The 21,639-nt window shown below is 38.4% G+C and overlaps 1 protein-coding gene across 3 annotated transcripts in view; it reads left to right on the top strand.

The window, feature by feature from the left end:
* Positions 1-21,639, top strand: part of apbb1ip.S (amyloid beta (A4) precursor protein-binding, family B, member 1 interacting protein S homeolog) — a 133,925-nt gene that overhangs the window by 97,763 nt on the left and 14,523 nt on the right. For all 3 annotated transcript variants that reach the window (XM_041567190.1, XM_041567189.1, NM_001093637.1), the window contains 8 exon segments: positions 1,115-1,174; positions 2,816-2,903; positions 3,263-3,534; positions 6,526-6,603; positions 9,134-9,293; positions 10,679-10,800; positions 12,801-12,875; positions 19,056-19,199. In XM_041567190.1, the coding sequence (XP_041423124.1) occupies positions 1,115-1,174; positions 2,816-2,903; positions 3,263-3,534; positions 6,526-6,603; positions 9,134-9,293; positions 10,679-10,800; positions 12,801-12,875; positions 19,056-19,199 (999 nt within the window).

Below are 21,639 nucleotides of genomic sequence, written 5' to 3'. Positions count from 1 at the left end.
GGGCCCACCAGGTTTTTTCCCGGTGTCCTGCCAGCCCAGTCCAACCCAGCTAACAACTATAAATTAAGCAGATCCCATGATCCATGCCCTACTGCGGCCATGGGGTCTGCTTACTCTATAGTTACCCCAGTGCTGGTGATAATACAATATAGGGTGATTTACTAACTCCCAAACTAACACTCGCTCACCCACAGCAATGCAATTTACAAATCTTACTGCTGCAATACTACCCAGCTCTTAAAAGATAACTAGGCTTTCCTGTTATTTAACACAGATAAAGGAGCATTTACTTGCCAGGTTTAGTTTGCAAAGTGCAGCTTTAAGAAGCAATTTCCCCTGTCGCTGCTTTCTATTTCCCTGGTTTGATCCAATGGAAATCCAATATCCATTCTATAGGGTTTCTGTGACATCATAGTAGGAATACTATTCCATGTATGTGTATGATAACTTAAATAGTATTAAAGGGGTAGTTCACCTTTGAGTTAACATTAGTATGTTATAGAGTGGTCAATTCTCAGCAACTTTTCAATTGGTCTTTTTTGTATAGTTTTTTAATTATTTGTCTTTTGCTCCTCATTCTTTTCAGCTTTCAAATGGGGTCACTGACCCCATCTGAAAAACAGATGCTCTGCAAGCCTACAAAATTATTGTTATTGCTACTTTTTATTACTTATTACTTTCTATTCAGCCCTCTCCTATTCATATAGGTTCATTTGGATCCTAGCAACCACACTGCTGACATTGCAAACCGGAGAGCTGCTGAATTAAAAGCTAAATAACTCGCAAATAATAAAAAATTAAAAACAATTGCAAATTGTCTCAAAATATTACTCTCTTGATCACATTAAAGTTAACTCAAAGGTGAAGAACACTTTAAATCCGTAAAAGTAGCAGAGCAACGAAAGTTTATTCATTTGCCATTGAATAAACAATGGAGGAAGCAGTTATGTCAAAGTTAGATAATCTCCAAAAATTTTCCCAAGTTATCTGAGAAAAAACTATTTGGAGAAGGAAATTTAGAAAATGTTGTAGCAAAATCTCCTTTAGGAAAATTTCTTTTTCCCATGAAACTGCACCAAGCTTTGGCCAAATCATCCCATTTTTCTCTTTGCAGATGGACGAAATAGATGAAATGTTCAGCAATTTGCTGGGAGAAATGGATCTTCTAACACAGGTGAGACTGAGCACTCAGTGAATAATAACTTTGTGAATGAAGGCAGCTATAACTGTAATTCATTCTTCTAAATTCACCATCTCTACTAAATTCCACATTGCTACCCAGCTCCACACAGAGTTGTCCCGGACTGAATAAATATTGACTATAAGGGGAAACAAAAAATCAGTTCAGTGTGTTTGGCATCCTTTCTAGTTTGCCTGGGGAACAGACAGAGTGACATCATAGTCATATACAGTCATATACAAAGGAAATGACTCAAGTTCTTTCAGTTCTTTTCAAGGCTTCATCCAAAATAATGTCAGTGTGCCTTGTTCCCTTTCAGTAACCGTGAGAAAATCACATTTCGATGCAGAGAGAATGTTTGTGTTGAAAAACTATTAGTTTCAGCACTTGTTCATCTGAATCACCTCTGGAAATACATGAGCAATTGTTCAATGGGTCCGTTTCTTGCATAAAACGTAGAGTTTTTAGAATAGAACTGCTAAAATGTACACTTGCAGCTAGGTTGATATTGAATACAGTTATTCAGATGTAGTGGATCTATTCGGACATACTGTAGGAGCGACCTGCATTCTTTATGCTTTGAAAATTCTTATGGACATTTTCAAATTTCATCAACACAGTTTGTATGAGTGCTGATTAAGAACATAAATTGAGGGCCCCGTCTGGCCCTAGCCTTATAGTATTAATTCTGTCCTCAATTCATTAAGGAACTCCTTTAAGTAGCCATGTCGCTCTTTACATATCTGATTCTCTCTAGCTGCTGCAGCAGGGATTCCCCTTCTAAGCTCTGTGGGAAACCCTGTACATTTGGCTCCCAAGTTAGGCATTCCCTCTCTCCCAAAGATGCACTAGGGCGCCAGCCAATCGGATGGCTCTCCAGCCTGAAACTGGGCTGGATGATGTCACAGACAGAAAAACAGGGGAAGGATTTGTCTGATCACCTACACAGTTATACAAGAGTGGAAACAAATCCCACCAACAATGTTCCATACGAATATTCTACGAAGTCCTCCTAGAAGTGTAGCAGCAAACTGAGAACCAACTTCATATTAATATTTGGAAATGGGATGTTGGACTGGAAGGTGTTTGAATACTTTTGGCCATATAGTGTATTAATACAAAGAATTTAGTTCCTCAGAGTTTCAATTAGTTACATTGTATGTTGAAGGCAGAGAGGCAAGCTGGGTAGGAAGGCAGGAACAGGACATGAAGTGAGTGTAGCATGGGAGAGAAAGCAGAGGAAGGAATGGGATTGTAGACCACTCATGGTTTCCAAACAGTTTTACAAAACAAAACATACTTTTGGTATACGGAACTTACAAAAAAGGGAAAGATGAGACAGTATATAATCCTTCAAGGCTTATTACCCAGTTCTGAAACCATCTCAACCTGGGCACTTATTTTTCACCTATCCTCATTATATATTCTCTCGACTTTTCTTTTTGCTCCACTTCTTCCCCTCCCTTTTAACCTCACTAACCATGCCTCCCAATGACCGACCCCTATCCTTCCCAATTTGATCTACCTTCTTGTATCTAAAAGACACAGGGTATTTAACCTTATGTAATTATGTATAGTTCAGTATTGAGTTTTAATGCAGGATATTAATATTGTTCCATCTGTTATTCTCCCCAGAGTTTAGAAATAGAAACCCTTCCACCTCCGACACGCAGTGCGTCAACAACAGAGATCAACTTCTCCGTTGGCTTTAAAGATTTAAATGGTAAGTAATGTCGCTCATGTAGGTTCACTTGGTCCGTGCCATGTAACCCATAGCAATAAAGAAGCCATTGAATTTAATTCTATCTGTCGTGTATTGATGCAATGTGGTGTTCAACAGAGGATGTTTTTAATCATTCTACTCTGAGCTAAGGCCTTTCCATAGGCCTCCAATGTGCAACCAATGCAAGCTCAAGTATGGGTTTTATTATACAGAATGCCTTCGACCTTGGACTTTCCATATTAAGGGAATTAGGTGATCAGGGCATTCATAGTTAATATATTTTGAAGACTGTACCTTGTAACAGCAGCAAATAAAGTGCAAATATAAATTGTACCATCCTGCTTTTTACTGCGTTACAGAGTCGCTCAATGCACTGGAAGACAATGACCTTGATGCATTAATGGCCGAATTAGTGGCCGATATCACTGACGCTGAACAGAATGTTGCCACTTACAACAACAAAAGCACGGCACCATTTCCTCCTGCAGATGCCAGCAACAGCTACCATTTTCATCCACCCCCCATGCCTAGTATAATAACAGAAGACCTATCTCTTCTACCACCTCCTCCAGAATTTGATCCACATTATCCTCCTCCACCTCCTGATCCTCTTACTGAGCCAAAAACACAGGTAATTCTGAAAAAAATAAAGCCTTGCCACTGAGATTTTGAGATATTGCTGCAGTAAAAAGAAACTACTGTAATGTAGGAAATCTTATGTTCATAATTGGGCTGTGGGGTTACTAGGTTGCCTGAATTTCTTCTCTGCAGACAGTATTTTTCTATGCTACAGGATTTTCGTGTATTAAATGCTGTCTGATATTAAAGAGGCAATATGCAACACAAGTTACACATAAAATATTCAATACTATTGACCTGTTAATTAGAGTTTAAAGGGATAGTGTCATGGGAAAACATGTTTTTTTTCAAAACGCACCAGTTAATAGTGCTACTCCAGCAGACTTCTGCACTGAAATCCATTTCTCAAAAGAGCAAACAGATTTTTTTATATTCAATTTTGAAATCTGACATGGGGCTAGACATTTTGTCAATTTCCCAACTGCCCCTGGTCATGTGACTTGTGCCTGCACTTTAGGAGAGAAATGCTTTCTGGCAGGCTGCTGTTTTTCCTTCTCAATGTAACTGAATGTGTCTCAGTGGGACATGGGTTTTTACTATTGAGTGTTGTTCTTAGATCTACCAGGCAGCTGTTATCTTGTGTTAGGGAGCTGTTATCTGGTTACCTTCCCATTGTTCTTTTGTTTGGCTGCGGGGGGGGGGGGGGGAGGGAGGGGGTGATATCACTCCAACTTGCAGTACAGCAGTAAAGAGTGATTGAAGTTTATCAGAGCACAAGTCACATGACTTGGGGCAGCTGGGAAATTGACAATATGTCTAGCCCCATGTCAGATTTCAAAATTGAATATAAAAAAATCTGTTTGCTCATTTGAGAAATGGATTTCAGTGCAGAATTCTGCTGGATCAGCACTATTAACTGATTGATTTTGAAAAATGTTTATTTCCCATGACAGTATCCCTTTAATACTCTATTCCTCACCACCTGCCCCCTTTTGCCACGTGCATTTAGAACAGTGGAAAAGCCACATAACATTCCAGTCTATTCCTAGCACTGAACATGAACACTTTGAGCAGACAGTTTCCATATCAGTTCCCAGATGTAGGGGCTGATCTACTGTATGACATAGGTGCTAAATAGCAACAGGGCAGTTACCCTAGAGCAGCCAATCAGAGTGTTCATTTGTATCTCGGACCAGGCTGATCTAAATGAATACCTGATTTGTCGTTATGGATAAGGGATAATTTTGCACCTATCAGCCCCTTACAACAGGTAAAATGAAATATAATCTCCACTCAAACAACAGTTACAATAGCTTTCTCAAAAATATTTGTCTCCAATGCTAAAATAATATCCTTTTTTTTAATTTTGACAGTGCAAACAGGTTCAAATGATATTGCTCATTTCTGTTGAGTTTAGTGAAAATTATTTTCCCATTTACTCCTAATGTGACAGTGCATTTTGTTTTGCAGGCCCACATTTGTGGTGAGGCCACAAGGGCTTAGGCCTAGGGTGGTAAAGATATTGGGGCACCACAATGCAGTTGGGTCTAGTGGTGAGGGGAGGTTGGTGACAATAAGCAGATTGGTGGGTAAAAAGAAAGTCCTTAATTATGCATGATTGTACAGTTTTAGCTGTTACTGGAATGCCTGCCGATGTGCAACACTTTTTAATAAATCTTTTTATTGTCATTTTAAAGTAGGGATGCACCAAATCCACTGTTTTGGGATTCAACCTAATCCAAAATCCTTTATAAAAGATTCGCCCGAGTAATGAACCAAATACGGACCATAATTTACATATGCAAATGTGGTTAAGGAAGTGTTGAAAAGGAACTGAATCCTGCTGACAAAGTCTGAATCTTGGCCAAATCCCCAACCGAATCTTGGATTCAATGCACCCCAACTTAAAATACTTGTTTCGTACCAATCCACCAATGTTCATCCTGAACTTCTATGGGAAATTGACTTTATGCCCCAAGAATTCACTGGCTTTACAAAAGCATTTAGGAAATAATATGTTAGTTCATAGATTTGCCTCCCAGAATACACTGCAGAGGCAGAAAACTTACCAATAGACTATAGCAAAGGGGGGTTGTGGGTGCACTCCCAAGGCTAAATTATAATTCGTTTAAATACAATAGAAGTGCTACTCACCTGGCCAATTAATCAGTGCACATTCCCTGGTCCCCTGTCTAAGTAATGTAATAAATATGCAAGTGCTTGTATTTTAAAAAATACCACTAGACTATACATTACTTAGGATAAACAACAGGCCAGCCAAAGGAAAATCTGCACCTGAAATCCAGCTAAATACTGGATCTTTGCTGATTGAGCACCCTATCTATTGCTTAACAATTTGAGGTACTCACTGCAAATTGTAACAGACATTGGTCACGTTGAAGAAGGTTGACCAGGCAGGTCTAAGGAACACACTTAGCTCCCTCAACCACATTTTCATTCACATATTCCTCCAAGAAGTGATGCTGATGATAGGAGGTCTCTGGGTTATAACCCTCCCCTGCTCCCCAATCTCAGGTTCTTCCATGGAGTTTTCGTAAACAATTAAATCTTCCCAGCGGCTGCCATATATTTTATAGTTATCATAAAAATGCCTCCCCTATGGCTCTGCCTAGTGCATATAGGAAGTTGAGTTAGGATATATGAAATTTACAGAAATTACATAAATCGGCAAATCATGCAGTCAGGGAAGTACAAATTGTGTCCCTCCACCTGCTATATAACTAGATTTTCTCCTGTTTGATTCCTACCTTTGAGATTTTTTAAACAAATTCCAATTAAATTATCTGCAAACAAGACATTAGTGCCATTATGGCACATTTTTGCTGTTAAGGGGAAGCTTTATTTTGTATATAGCTATTTTGAAATCTATTTTTATAATCTGTTTAGATTTTCATGCTGCACTAATGTTACATGTGATTTATTTCCTGCCAATTGTTTCATTGTTTCATGGGGGATGGTTGCCACAGGAAAAGGAAGGAATATGCATTAATGAGCATTTTATCTTTGCCAAAATGTCTTTTAGGAAGAACTGGAGTCAAAGGCAAAAGCTAATAAAATTAATCTTGCCCTGAGCAAGATGAAGGAAGCCAAAGTTAAAAAGGTAAGTAGCAGTGAAAATAATATTGTAATAATTCACGAAAGGCATTGAAGTTAATGAGAATCAAAGTAAATTTGACGCAAGCGACTATTTTGTCCAAATGCATTAAAGTCAATGTCCGTTCGAATAATCTTGACGTGCAACAATTTTTATGCGTGTGCCAATTTTGACGAATGTTAAAACATTCGCGGGTGGCGAAACTCAAAAATTCACAGTGAATCCATGCCTGGGGTAGGGTTTTTTTTTAAATAAGGGGTTTGCTTCTCCTTTATGGTATTGAGATCCAAATTACAGAAAGATCCGTTATCCGAAAAGCCCCAGGTCCTGAGCATTCTTGATAACAGGTCCCATACCTGTATATGTGTGTGTGTGTGTGTATATATATATATATATATATATATATATATATATATATAGTCAAATACAAGAGGTCCTCTGCACTCAACCCATTATCAATATATTTAAGACAGCGACATTTTGTGCATACTGCTACTGAAAAATGCCTTACCCTTTAAACAAAACAGGGATTGTTTGTCCATATATTGCAATATATTTAAGCTGGCCAACTACGTCAAAGTCATCCCATATCTGGCCAGTCCTACGCTCAATTTTATCTGATTCATTAAGAATTCTATTGCTTCATTATACATTTTACAAAGGGACTTGGTTTTACCTGCAACTTAACTTGCTGCTTTCAAAGTAAAACTCCCAAACTTGGCTGCCCTTTTATTAGACACCAGTGGGATCACCTGACTATAGTTGGAGGGGGTGGGAGCTACAACATGGAGCTGGTCACTGCTCCTGTATAACTATAACAAACAAGGGAAAGTTGTGCTCACCATTTTTCCCTTTGTAAAATGTATAATGAAGCAACAGAATTCTTAATGAATCAGATGAAAATTGAGCGTAGGACTGGCCAGATATGGGATGACTTTGACGTAGTTGGCCAGCTTAAATATATTGCAATATATGGACAAACAATCCCTGTTTTGTTTAAAGGGTAAGGCATTTTCTAGTAGCAGTGTGCACAAAATGTCGCTGTCTTAAATATATTGATAATGAGTTGAGTGCAGAGGAATCTTGTATTTGACTATATGTATTTTGTGGTCACACCCTCATTGCACCCCCGCCTAATGGTTTTAAAAAATAGTGGTGAGCACAACTTTCCCTTGTTTGTGTATATATATATATATATATATATATATATATATATATATATATATATATATATATATATATATATATATATATATATATATATATATATATATATATATCGCAAGACAACAATTTGCAGAACAATATATGAGACTATAGGGGAGAGAAGGAACACTCATGAGCCATTTAAACTCCCTCTTGCTGGACTAAATTGTGTTCCAATTATGAAGCCACATAACTTCCTCTATATCAGCGCCAAACTGGCAGCCTCGCGTTCATTGTATCAGGTCTTCTTCCTGTGAATAACTGCAGCACTTCTGCTTCCTGATGACTGCAAACTATAGCAACTGTTAAAAGCAAATTGGAATTATCTAGTGATCATTTAGTGCCAACTGTTTGCCCTCCCCCCTTAGCTCTGCCAGTCACCTTTGAAAACATTTTGCACCTGGTTAGAAGCAGGTCTTTACAAGTACATATTTTCCATAAAATAATAATAATTTAAAAAAATAAAATAAAAACATTTCTTAGTTTCAACATTTGGGGGCAGATTTATCAAGGGTCGAAGTGAATTTTTTGGATACTTCGACCATCGAATAGGATACTACGACTTTGAATTGAAGTAAAATAGTTCGAATATTCGACCATTCGATAATCGAAGTACTGTCTCTTTTAAAAAATTTTTGACTTTAATACTTTGCCAAATTAAACCTGCCGAAGTGTTATGTTAGCCTATGGGGGACCTTCTAGAGCAGATTTCTACGTTTTTTGAAGTCGAAGAAAAATCGTTCGATCTAACAAACGATTTTTCTTCGACCGCAAATGGCCAAATTCAATGAAAAAAAACTTTGACTTCGATATTCAAAGTTGAAGTAATTCAATTCGATGGTCGAATTTCGAAGTATTTTCAACTTTTTTTTTCGTGCAACAATTTGAAAAAGTCGTGGTTTTTGTTGATTGGATTTTTTAGTGTTTTTTTAATGATAAATAAGGGTAAATCGTGGATTCTAGTTTGGTCTGACTTTTTTATTTAAAACATCAGAAAAATTCAGCTTTTGATAAAAAAAAAACCTCTTAATAAATCTCAGTTATTTATTAAGGTCCGAATGCTAAAAACTCGAAAAATTAAAGTTTTTTTTTTCCGTGAGTCAATTCAAAAGGTTGTGGTTTTGTGTGACAATCTGAAAAAGTTGTCGTTTTGCCCAATCCGTTTTTTTTTTTATTGAGAAATCTAGTTTGGTCTGACTTTTTTATTTAATTTCAGAGAAATTCGGATTTTTATAATTAACCCCATGTGAGTTACAGGAATATATTCTTAGTGTATATCCTTTAATGCCCCTATCTTTGATATTGATGTATATTCCCACTGTCTGTGCAGCGGATTGTTAAGGTCCATATGATTGACAGCAGCACCAAAACCCTGATGGTGGAAGAGCATCAGACAGTGAGAGATGTGCTGGATAATCTGTTTGAGAAAACCCACTGTGATTGCAGCATTGAGTGGTGCTTATTTGAAGTCACTCCTGAACTCCAGATAGGTAAGTGGCACCTAGGAACTCACCCTCCTCCTGCCATTTTGCTTTCTTACATAAACTGTATGACGTGTGCCCTAAAAAAACAGAGACTACATTTTTAAATGATAGAGATAACATAGTTAACATATATTTAGGGGGTTATTTATCAAGGTCTGAATTTATCTCAATATCGGCTGCTACAAACTCCAATCTAACCCGCTCGGGTTTTTAACGCTTATTTATTATTATATTTTTCAGAAAATTTGCTTTGCAGGAAAAGCTCCAATTTTCAAGATTTTTTCGTGAAAAATCTCAGAATTTTTCTAAGTTTTCACCCTAAACCCCCGACACAACCAAAAATAAATGGGATTGTTCCCCTTGACTTTTATTAGGGATGCACCGAATCCACTATTTTGGATTCGGCCGGACCCCCGAATCCTTTGCAAAAGATTCGGCCGAATACCAAACCGAATCCGAACCCTGATTTGCATATGTAAATTAGGGCTGGGAAGGGTGAAATCATTTTTTACTTCCTTGTTTTCTGACAAAAAGTCACGCGATTTCCCTCCCCACACCTAATTTGCATATGCAAATTAGGATTCGGTTCGGCTGGGCAGAAGGATACGGCCGAATCCTGCTGAAAAGGGCCAAATCCTGGCCGAATCCTGGATTCGGTGCATCCCTAACTTTTATGCAACCTCGACAGGTTTGAGATGCTGTGGATTTATATTCAGGCTTTTTAGCCCTCGGGGTTTAATAAATTTCGAAAAATTTGTGATATATTTAAAAGTCTGATTTTATAAAAAAAAAATCACACATTTTTCTGATTTCGGGGAATTTCGGGTATTCGGAGTTTAGTAAATAACCCCCATAAATATAGCTATATATCTCTAGTTCCCACTCCAAAGGTTCTTTCTAATTGGGGGGGGGAATGCCATTTCTCTGCCATAGCCATTCTCAGCATTTCCAGCCCTGGCTGGTTGGTTGGCACCAGAGAAATTATCCAAAAGGCCTCTATGATTTGAGTGTTCAGGACAAATGCCCATGTCATTGTCCTGCCTGGTTGGGTGCCACCAAAGAAGTACAGTATATTATTATATAGTTCTCAGCTCACCCTTGTTGCATTGTTTGAATGGTGCACAAGGTCAGAACCAGAAGACAATTGCTGTTTCTGTAGCATTACATTGACGTATAACTTTGTACTCGTAATAAAGTGGCCTCAACACATTCTTTACTACAAGTAGAGAAAAAGTCAGCCTTGAAAGGTCTGTAAGGCGAATGTGATTCTAATCATAAAGAATAACTCAGGATAATGATGTACATATGTATGTAGCACAAGAAATATGTCCAGCACACATTCCCAGAAGTGACATGCTGACCTACCCGTGTCGCTATTATTATCCTATCAGAGAGATTCTTCGAAGACCATGAAAACATTGTTGAAATCTTAGCGAACTGGACAAGAGACAGCGTCAATACGATTCATTTTTTGGAGAAGAATGAGAAATATGCAGTGTTTAAAAACCCCCAGGTAAGAATGGAATTTTAGAAAGTTAAAAGAATTCCAAACCGTGACATTTGGGGAGGTTAAGAAGGATTGTTGCATGGGATAGAATGTTAGCTATGTTCATTGTAACACACGGGGGCTCATTTAGCATCGGCACAGGCGCAAGTGCTTTATAACACGTAGGGGCCCATTTACTTAGCTCGAGTGAAGGAATAGAATAAAAAAAACTTCGAATTCCGAATGTTTTTTTTGGCTACTTCGACCATCGAATTGGCTACTTCGACCTTCGACTACGACTTCAACTTCGAATCGAACGATTCGAACTAAAATTTGTTCGACCATTTGATAGTCGAAGTACTGTCTCTTTAAAAAAACTTCGACCCCCCTACTTCGCCACCTAAAACCTACCGAAGTGCAATGTTAGCCTATGGGGAAGCTGATATTTAAACAGTTCAGCAAAAAGTCAACTGCTCCAAGTGCTAAAGCCAGGAGGCATATGATTGCCACCAAGCGGGACCTCCTAGGATGTTAATTTGAAAAATACATTTACTAGTTAAACACCAAAGTCATTGCAATGTCTACGCTTACTAAATATGACAGGAGCGTTGCATGGCTAAGCATCTGAATCCTTTTTTCGGCAGCTGTAAGTCATTATCACAGCCCTTATTTTGCTGTCCAACTCTTTACATCTGAGTTTTGCTCACCGTTACAAAAGGTTGGGGACCCCTGCTTTAGAGTCACAACACTGGAACGATAATTCAAGGGGAAGTTGACCTTTATAAAAGAGGCTCTGCTCTACACTATACAAGGGAGGACCTCTGGTTCTAGTCAGTGCATTACATAGTACCAGTTCTGTACTTAAAGTATAGCTAGAAAAAATGCTAAACTTTTCAAATGAAAAGCATACTCACGCCCCCTTCATATGTACTGAAACTTTGACATAAACTTATATAACTAATACTGGAGTGATGTGGTGCATGGGGCAAGTTATTATGGAGACAGCACCTACTAACCCAGTGACACATTGAACAGTGTTGGTGGGCACCAGGTGGCCCTGTCATTACCACTTGCCTTTCCTTATAAATACAGCACTGCCAAACCCAGGCAGCATGTTCATGGGGGCAGCTCCAGGTCTCTGTGCTCCAAAAGAGAGCAGTTTGTCAAAGAAAGATGAAAACTGAAAAGTGGAAAAAAAAAAATGGAGGACTTTGCATGGTTTTTGCACTTTGTACCTTGGCTTCTAGTTTGTAAATAAGCCCTATGGCCAATTCTTAGGCACCGGGCCCAAGTGCCCCCCAGCGTGGGGATATGATTTTATGCGTATCACTTCCACTTGTGATGCACTAAATGCACCTTATACCCCTCATCCCCACAGCTCCACCACAGCAAGTCTCCTGCAGTAGCTAGGATGATTTTTTAAATTTTATTAAAAAAAATTAAATTTTATTATATAGTTACCTGATGGCTGTTCCCTTAAAGCTGACACCCTAGGCCCTTGGGTGCCTATATGTAAATACAACTTTGATCAGTGCCAGTGGCTTTAAGGGTAGAGAACACAAATTTGTATTATTTAATTAATATTAAAGGGAATATAATCCCAAACAACTATATAAATTTCTCAGAGTGGTCCTCAGACCACTCTAGTGTTTTACATTGATCTTTTATTTGTAGTAGTTTATGGCATATTATAAGTTTTAGACAGTGTTTGACTGCAAATACCAGGATTTTGACTTCACTTCATTTCTAGTCAGTTAACCCTGACTCTCTGACATTCAAAGACAGCTGTTGGGCCAAAAGCAGGCTAAAACAGCGAGGATGAAAGTAAATTGAAAAAAATGTCAAAAATGTTAAAAGAAGCACCCTGAGCAAATTTGCATCAATGTTTGGGGGTTAAGACCCCCTTTAAGATACAAAACAATAGAAAAGATCGACATAATTGCATCTGGTCAATGTGTTTCAGCTAGTTCCATTTCAAGTACTGCTTTATGCCGATGGTTTACTTAATATTGTTTTATCCTGTACAGAATTTCTATATGGCAACAAAAGGAAGTGCAGATCTGAAGGATATGAATGAGAAGAACAAGGTTTCCCTACTGGAGGTAAGCATTTGTTCTTCTTTACTTTTGACATCTCACTTATCAGTAAACTGCAATACAGAGGATTCATAGGCAGATAAAGTAAAGATCCGCTTGTTTGGTGAGGTAGCCAGATATGCCCACTAACGGCAGGGATAAGAAGATAATGGGCCATAGGACCACATCAACTAGCCGACCAGATCCTTGATCACAAGAAAAAACAAACCTGCCTGATAGATATCTGCTGATTTTCAGCTTATCGACTGGGGAGACCCATCAGAAGACCCCACACACAGACAAATAAGCTGCTGAATCGATCTAAAGGACTGATATCGGCAGTTTTGATCTGCACGTGTATGTTCTCCTTTAGTCTAGACCCTTGGACTTTATTGGAGCTCAAGTTCTCTTTAGCTATGCTTCTCCTTTGGATCTAAATCCTTCCTACCTGATCTTTATTATTATCTGTTCCATCCCCTTCCCCTGTGTTTAGGTACAGGTAGGCAGTTGAACAGATGCTTAAATGTTTTTTTTTTTTTAAGTTTAAATTAGTTTTTAGTGTGATGTAGAGAGTGATATTCAGAGACAATTTGCATTTGTTTTTTATTACTTGTGGTTTTTGAGTTATTTAGTCTTACAGAGCATATTTTTAGAGCCAGTGACCCCACTGGAAAGCTGGAAAGAGAAGCAGGCAAATAATTCAAAAGCTATAAAGAAGAAAAAATAAAGGCCAACTGAAAAACTTAGAATTAGCAATTCTGTAACATAGTAAAAGTTAACGTAAAGGTGAACCACAACTTTAATGGCCACTAGGAATATGTGCAAGCCTGTGAGCTGTGTATTCTGTAAAGCAAGTCACAGCCCCAACTCCAAGGAACAGGCCTAAAATCACTTCCTGAGCATGCTTTACAAGATAGATAGATGATAGATCGATAGATAGATAGATAGATAGATGGTTAGTTAGATAGATAGATAGATAGATAGATAGATAGATAGATAGATAGATAGATAGATGATGGACAGATGATAGATAGATGATGGATAGATAGATGATAGATAGATAATGGAGAGATAGATAATAGATAGATAGAAGTATACAATGTATGAAGCAGATCAAACTAGTGTCTCTGTATATGATGCTTGGGCATCTGAGAAAGCTCAGGCGTCAAATGTCCATGCATGTACCTACATATGACCAACAACTGCAGGACATTGACACTGGCAGTAGCATCAGATGGAAAGTCATTCGTGTGATTATCACACTTTTCCTAAAGAAGTTCTTCCTTACATTATCCTTCAGATGTCTTCCTACCCCTAGTTCTGACCATCTACTGTTGCTGGAAGTTGCTTCTCTACGAGTCTTAGTTTCTCAGTTGCAGGTAGGCCCCATGTTTCCTTGTGATCAAAGAGTGAATAGTTTAGTTATCAGCTGCTTTATAGATATTGCTAACATCTAAATCTACCACAATGCATACACATTCCTGAGCATAATATTTAGGAGGTTATGCTGAAGAACATAAGGTATAGTATGTTTCTTTTACAGTATGTGCATAGGACTTCCAAACGACAGGAAAATAGCAAATACTATGAATGTAAATGATGGTTGGCTTGAGATATACAGTTGCATGGCATTATCAATTAAATGTAACATCAATGTGGGGGACAAGAAGACAGAATGCAGGATTAATGCTAATGTGCAAGTTCATTGCAATCCACACGACATGTTTTGGGCATGACAGGCCCTTTTTATCAAATAATATCAGGGCTTGGACATATACAGCCAGGTTTCAGACATTTTGCTGCGTTATCAAATTCCAAATCTTCTGCATTGACATTTTCGAGATGTTATATATTTTTTCACATTGTTCCTGGGACTAAATATACTTCATAATATGGATCTCCATTTTATATAAGTGTAGATTATAATAACAAAGACTCTTCTGCAGTGAAAACAAAGCTGAGCTCTTGGAAAAGCTTCACATATGTCGAGCTCAATTAGATTTGTTGGCGTCTTTTGTTCTCGTTCCAAGTCTTCTGTTCTCTATAATACACCGTAAACCAAGACCGGCCTAATCAAAGCCTTAAACAATGGCAGTGGGAAAACGTATCTTTATTTTCTACGCTAAAGTTCTTTACGTGTCAGTGTAAGCTCAAGCTCTTTTGTGATCTTTTCTAAATCGCACATTTAAAACGTTTCCTTTGTGCTTGTTTTATGAATTTTTTGTTAATTTAGTCAGTTTGTCCTGTTTAATTTGAGTCTTAGATTAGGGAATACATTCAGAAAATGAGTAAGGTTGACGCTGAAGTCAAGAACTAAAAGAATTTACTTATGCCACGTTAATATGGGTGAGTCTAGTCAACTGAAGTGACCTCCATCCTGATGATCTTAGCTTCAGTATGGAGCCCATCATGGCCCTGTCTTAAAGTGATACTGACACTAAAATACTACTTTTTAAAATTTGAATGTACATGTAGGGGCCAATTCATTAACTTCGAGTGAAGGAATAGAAGAAAAAAAACGTTGAATTTCGAAGTGTTTTTTTGGCTACTTCGACCATCGAATGGGCTACTTCGACCTTCGACTATGACTTCGAATCGAAGGATTCGAACTAAAAATTGTTCGACTATTCGACCATTCGATAGTCGAAGTACTGTCTCTTTAAGAAAAAACTTCGACCCCCTAGTTCGCCACCTAAAAGCTACTGAACCCAATGTTAGCCTATGGGGAAGGTCCCCATAGGCTTGGCTAAGTTTTTTTGGTCGAAGGATAATCCTTCGATCGTTGGATTAAAATCCTTTGAATCGTTCGATTCGAAGGATTTAATCGATTATTCCTTCGATCGTTCGATCTAAGTATTTGCGCAAAATTCTTCGATATTCGAAGTCGAAGGATTTTCATTCCCAGTAGAATATCGAGGGTTAATTAACCCTCGATATTCGACCCTTGATGAAGTTGCCCCTAAAAGTTACCTATAGGTCATGTAGTGGAGTGATATCACCAAACCCCCCCCCCAGCAGCCTAACAACAGAACAATGGGAAGGTAACCAGATAACAGCTCCCTAACACAAGATAACAACTGCCTGGTAGATCTAAGAACAACACTCAATAGTAAAATCCAGGTCCCATTGCGACATATTCAGTTACATTGAGTAGGAGAAACAACAGCCCACCAGAAAGCAGTTCCTTCCTAAAGTGCTGGCTCTTTCTGAAAGCACATGACCAGGCAAAATGACCTGAGATGGAGCCTACACACCAATATTACAACTTGCTGGTTCAGGAATGACATTTTATATTGTAGAGTGAATTATTTGCAGTGTAAACAGTGTAATTTAGGAATAAAAACTATACCATAAAAATCATGAATCCCTTTAAGCAATTACATGTACATTATTAGACGTTCTGTTCTTATGACAAACTGCTTCTATTGCAGGACTGTGACCACGGCACCTGTTCCCACTTACAGTATATTATTAGATTAAATTGGACGTTTTAGCATGTCATGGAAATTAGTCTAATGGGCAGATTTACAAAGCATTGATACAGGGAATCTAGAGGGACTTATTATTGTTGTCAGGAAACTTGGGCACTTTCCCAATTGGTTAAGAAAAAGCAGTTATATTTACAAAATTTGGTTTATGTCGACTACTAATATCTACTACAGCAGAAAAGTTTTTAAAGCTTAAAGCATGAACTGCTTGTTCTTTCTTTTTACAATCAGTAACTGTTGGTGCCGCTTCTAAAAAGAAAGACGAGGGATCGTAAATGGTAAATCAGCCCCTTACTGACAGTGATGTTTTTAATAAGTTGTGTCTTTTTGCAATTACTGTAACCTCTGCTGCTTCCAAGTAAGGCAGGGACCCCCAATATTTTTTTCCCGTAAGCCACATTCAAGTGGAAAAAGTGTTAGGGAACAACACAAGCATAACAAAAGCACAAATGGAGGTGACAAATAAGTGCTGTGATTGGCTATTTGGTAGCACCCGGTGGACAGGCAGCCTGCAAAAGTATCTGTTAAGCAGTATGTCTTAAAAACTTGCCAACAAGCCAGTCATTCAAAAATGAGCACCTGATTTGAGGCCACTGGGAGCAACATCAACAGGTGTCACTGGCTGAGGATCACTGCAATTAGAAATATGAACCACGAGGAGGCCGTAATTCCCACATGTATATGTGTAAAGGGGTGAAAAAAGTTTCACACAAATTATTTTAGAGTTAAGTTATAGGTTGTGCTTTGTTAGTAGGTTTTTATATTGGGCTTGCCGAAAACCTCCTAGTCTAGCAAACAGGAAATATAATAAAATTTTAGGGATAAATACCATGGTGACATTACAGTGCCGGGATTATCCCAGTAAAATACTTAAAATGGAGTGTGAATTAAAACCAGGTCTTACTCAATCCATAATTACACATATATTGTCCTTACGATAAGCATAGCTTGAATTAATTCTTATGATCTGAATGCTACAAAACAGAAACACATCCTTATGTATAAGATACAAAATAGGCGCACACATATATATTGTAGAGCAGTGATCCCCAACCAGTGGCTCGTGAGCAACTCTCACGTTGCTCTCCGACCCCTTGAATGTTGCACCCAGTGGCCTCCAAGCAGGTGCTTATTTTTGAATTCCTGGCTTAAAGGAAATCTTTAGTTGCATAAAACCAGGTGTACTGCCAAACAGAGCCTCCTGCAGGCTGCAAGTCCACATAGGGGCTACCAATACATCATAGAGTTTTTAAAAGAGAGACAAACAATTTCTTCCAGTCTCCCTTCCAGGGTCGGACTGGGCCACCGGGACACTGGGAAAAACCCTGGTGGGCCCTGGCTCTTATAGGCCCCGCCGGCCCAGATCTACTCCCTGCCCTTGCTATTCTACTGTGTGCACAGGGGGGTTGAAGCAGAGGGCTTTGTGGCAGGGCCCCCTGAAACAGTCGTGGGCCTAGGGCCCTTCAGTCCGACCCTGTTACATTTTATAAGATATGTGCAGTGGAAATAGCAGAAGCATCACCTGTTCAAGTAGTGACACATGGGCAGATCTGTGTTTGGGCTGAACCATTTAAATGTGCTTTTCACTTCTACATTATATTAGTGTTACACCCAATCCATCCCTTTTTGGATCCTCCATAAAAGATATGGAAAAACAAAATTCAAAACCTAATTTACCTATTTAAATCTAAACTAGTTCTAAACAAAAAGTGTGTAATTCCCAGCGTCCTGAGCTTTTAATAATTTACTTTAAGGGGCAGATTTATCAAGGGTTGAATTGAATTACTTCGAATATCGAAGTCAAAGTTTTTTTTCATCGAATTTGGCCATTTGCGGTCGAAGTAAAATCGTTAGATTGAACTATTAAATCCTTCGAATCGAACGATTTTAGCGATCGATTGAAATGATTTTACTTTGACTTCAAAAAACTTAGAAAACTGCTCTAGAAGGTCCCCATAGGCTAACATAGCACTTCGGGAGGTTTAATTTGGCGAAGTATTGAAGTCGAAGTTTTTTTTAAAGAGACAGTACTTCGATTATCGAATGGTCGAATATTCAAACTATTTTACTTTGAATCGAAGTCAAAGTTGTAGTATCCTATTCGATGCTCGAAGTATCCAAATCGATATTCAAATTTCGAATTTTTTTTCTTCGAAAATTCCCTCTAATTCACTTCGACCCTTGATAAATCTGCCCCTAAGCATTCTGCCACACCCAGTACCAACCCTAAAGATTCTGCCTGAAGATAATGTGATGTTTTGATTCAAATACTCTAGAAAATAAAGTGGTTTAATATTTTCTAATTTAAACCTCTGCTTACATATAGAACTGTGTTTCCTGGTACAGACCTGTGATATTACAGTCCTACCTTCTTTCTTTCAGTCATGTGATTCTACACCAATCTCAACCAATAGTAAGCCTGTATATCCGCTGCTGACTGGAGTTTAGTTTGAACCCTTTGTTTGGCTAAAAGCAAATACAGAGCAAATGAAAAACATCTCGTGTCTATAACATAATACATTTTTCTCATTATTCTCTAACTAAAAATGCCGCATTGTTTTGATTTTTATATGTTTCTAATTTACACTGTTTATTTTAGACCTTTATTCTAAAAATAGATCTGTGAAATGTCAATTCATAGTCATGGACAGGGCTGATTCTCTCAGACTGTTCTAATCGTCCTGCATAAGAATCTTTCTGTTCCTTTCTTGTTATGCAGCAAAGTTTTTGTGGTGCATCTGTTACTGTGCCAGAGCTTGAAGCAGCCCTTTATTTGAAGGAAGATGGCAAGAAGTCCTGGAAAAAACGATACTTTCTTCTTCGGGCTTCTGGAATTTATTATGTCCCCAAAGGAAAAACTAAGGTCAGTGAATCAGAGGAAACCATTTAAGAATAAGGCCATTATGAAGGTGAAAGGAAAGAGCTCCCCAGACAAGTTCTTCTGAACGTTCCTTCTGCACCTGAGACATTGGGGCAGATTTACTAAAGGGCGAAGTGACTAACGCTGGCGAATATTCGCCAGCGTTACCGTTTTCAGGGACTTTGCCGATTTACAAATGGGCGCAGGCGTCACTTCACTAGCGAAAAAAAACAGACACTGGTGGTGATTCGCACTTTATCGCCAGGCGAATTTTCGCTCTGGTGAATGGACGTTACTCCGCAAATTCACTAAGATGCGGATTTTACTGAATGTTACCTCTTTCCCCAGCTCAGACCAGGTGAAGTGCATTGGAGTGCATAGATCTTCCTCATTCTTCTGTTACTTACTCATATTTTTTAGTGGAAAAAGTTTCTAAGTCCAAAAAACGCTGGCGTCTTTTCTGCCTACAAAAGTACTTAACATTTTTTTGGGTAACGGGGTATCTCCATACATGGAACATTAACTATACAGTGGGCTCATGTGTAGGGCATTATAACAACTCTATTTTCTTTATTAAGGTTCCCTGGTGTAATGTAATGTATTTGCTGCAACATAAACGTCCATTCAACTTTATAATTTCCCGCCTTATGCAAATTAGCCTGACCGAAGACCTCTAACGAAGTTGCGCTAGGTATAATTGAACGCTAGCGCATATTCGCTTTGATTCACTTGCATTGCCAAAGTAATGTTATTGAAAATCTGCCAGTGTTCAGTGCCCTGGACGCAACTTCACATTTAAGTAAATTAGCGTTGTCTGAGCGAATTTTCGCCTGGCGAACAGCTGTGCTATATTGTTTTCATGTCTTAATGACTGATGTAACAGTATTTCAAGGGACATTCCATAAGTGGAAATGTTCTTTAGAGTCTTCTTTTCCCTTCATGGGGGTATATTTATCAAAGAATGAAGTTAGAGATCACCACATTCCGCTAGAGTGAAATACCACATCTCTACATTCATTTCTATGGGATTTTTAAAAGCGTATTTATCAAAGGGTGAAAGTGAAAGTTCAGCCTTTGATAAATATGCCTTTAAAAATCCCATAGAAATGAATGGAGAGAGGTGGTATTTCACTCTAGCGGAATGTGGTAAACTCTAAATTCACTTTTTGATAAATATACCCCCATCAGGAGTCAGTAGGCATTGCACTTTCCACATACACTTGCATTTGTACTACAGGTTTGGGACCTGTTATCCAGAATTCTCATAATCTGGGGAATTCCGTGTAAGGGATCTTTACATCATTTAGATCTCCATAGTTTATGTCTACTAAAATTAATTTAAACCTTAATCAAACCCGATAGGATTGTTTTGTCTCCAATAAGGATTCATTATATCTTAGTTGGGATCAAGTAGAAGGTTCTGTTTCATTATTACAGAGAAAAAAGAAATAATTAAAAAAAGATTTAATTCTTTGATAAAAAGTCATTGAAGCAAATTTACTAAAGGGCAAAGTGACTAATGCTGGCGAAAATTCGCCAGCGTGACGTAATTTCAGAACTTCGCTGATTTACTAATGGTCGCTGGCGTAACTTCGCTAGCGAAGGAGATAGATTCTAGTGGTACTTCACTCCCTAACGCTAGCGCAACATCGCCAGCGTTCGGCATCCTGGACGCAACTTCGGATTTTAGTGAATTAGCGTTGTCCTGTCGAATCTACGCCTGGTGAAGTGTTGTGCTGTGAGCGAAGCTGTCGCTGACGAATTTTCGGAGGATAGTGAATTTGCCCCTATGTGAGATGGCCTTCCTGTAATTTGGAGCTTTCCCCATAACTACATTTAACTAATTGTGTGACTTTGAAAAAGAATTGGCTGCACCAGTGATTGTTTAGGTTTTAGGAATTCTGATGCAATCATTTATTTTGTGTTTTTTCATGACAATGCATTGAAATCACTTTGCACTTTGTTTGCTCTTTCACTGCTTTTACTTTGTCAGAGTCGAAAACAAATTATATGACAATAAAACGTGAAAACTTCCAAGCTGGTGAATACTTTTAACACCCACATAAATGCCCCCTACATAAAATGTAAACCTGTGTTACTGTACATACATCTCACCTGTCCAACATCTCATTCCAAAACCAAGTGAAGTGATATAAAGTCGGTCCTCTCATTTGCTGCTAAAATTACCCTTTACTTTTTTAGGAAGGATAAAAAAGATATTGGGTACTGATGTTGGGGATCAGGAATGGTACATATCTATTTTATCCCACAGGTGTTTGGTTGTGTTTTGGGAAGGTTTCCATTAGATGCTGGAACATTGTTGGTAGAGTTTGCTTCCATTCATACATGAGAGATTAGCCATTGATTTTGGGGATCATGCATGGCACACATCAGTGGTCTATTTCATCCCACAGGTGCAGACCAGTCAGGGTCTTTCCCTTCC

Source organism: Xenopus laevis, chromosome 6S (assembly GCF_017654675.1).
Source record: "Xenopus laevis strain J_2021 chromosome 6S, Xenopus_laevis_v10.1, whole genome shotgun sequence".
NCBI lineage: Eukaryota > Metazoa > Chordata > Amphibia > Anura > Pipidae > Xenopus > Xenopus laevis.
This window is presented reverse-complemented; position numbering and strand designations above follow the sequence as displayed.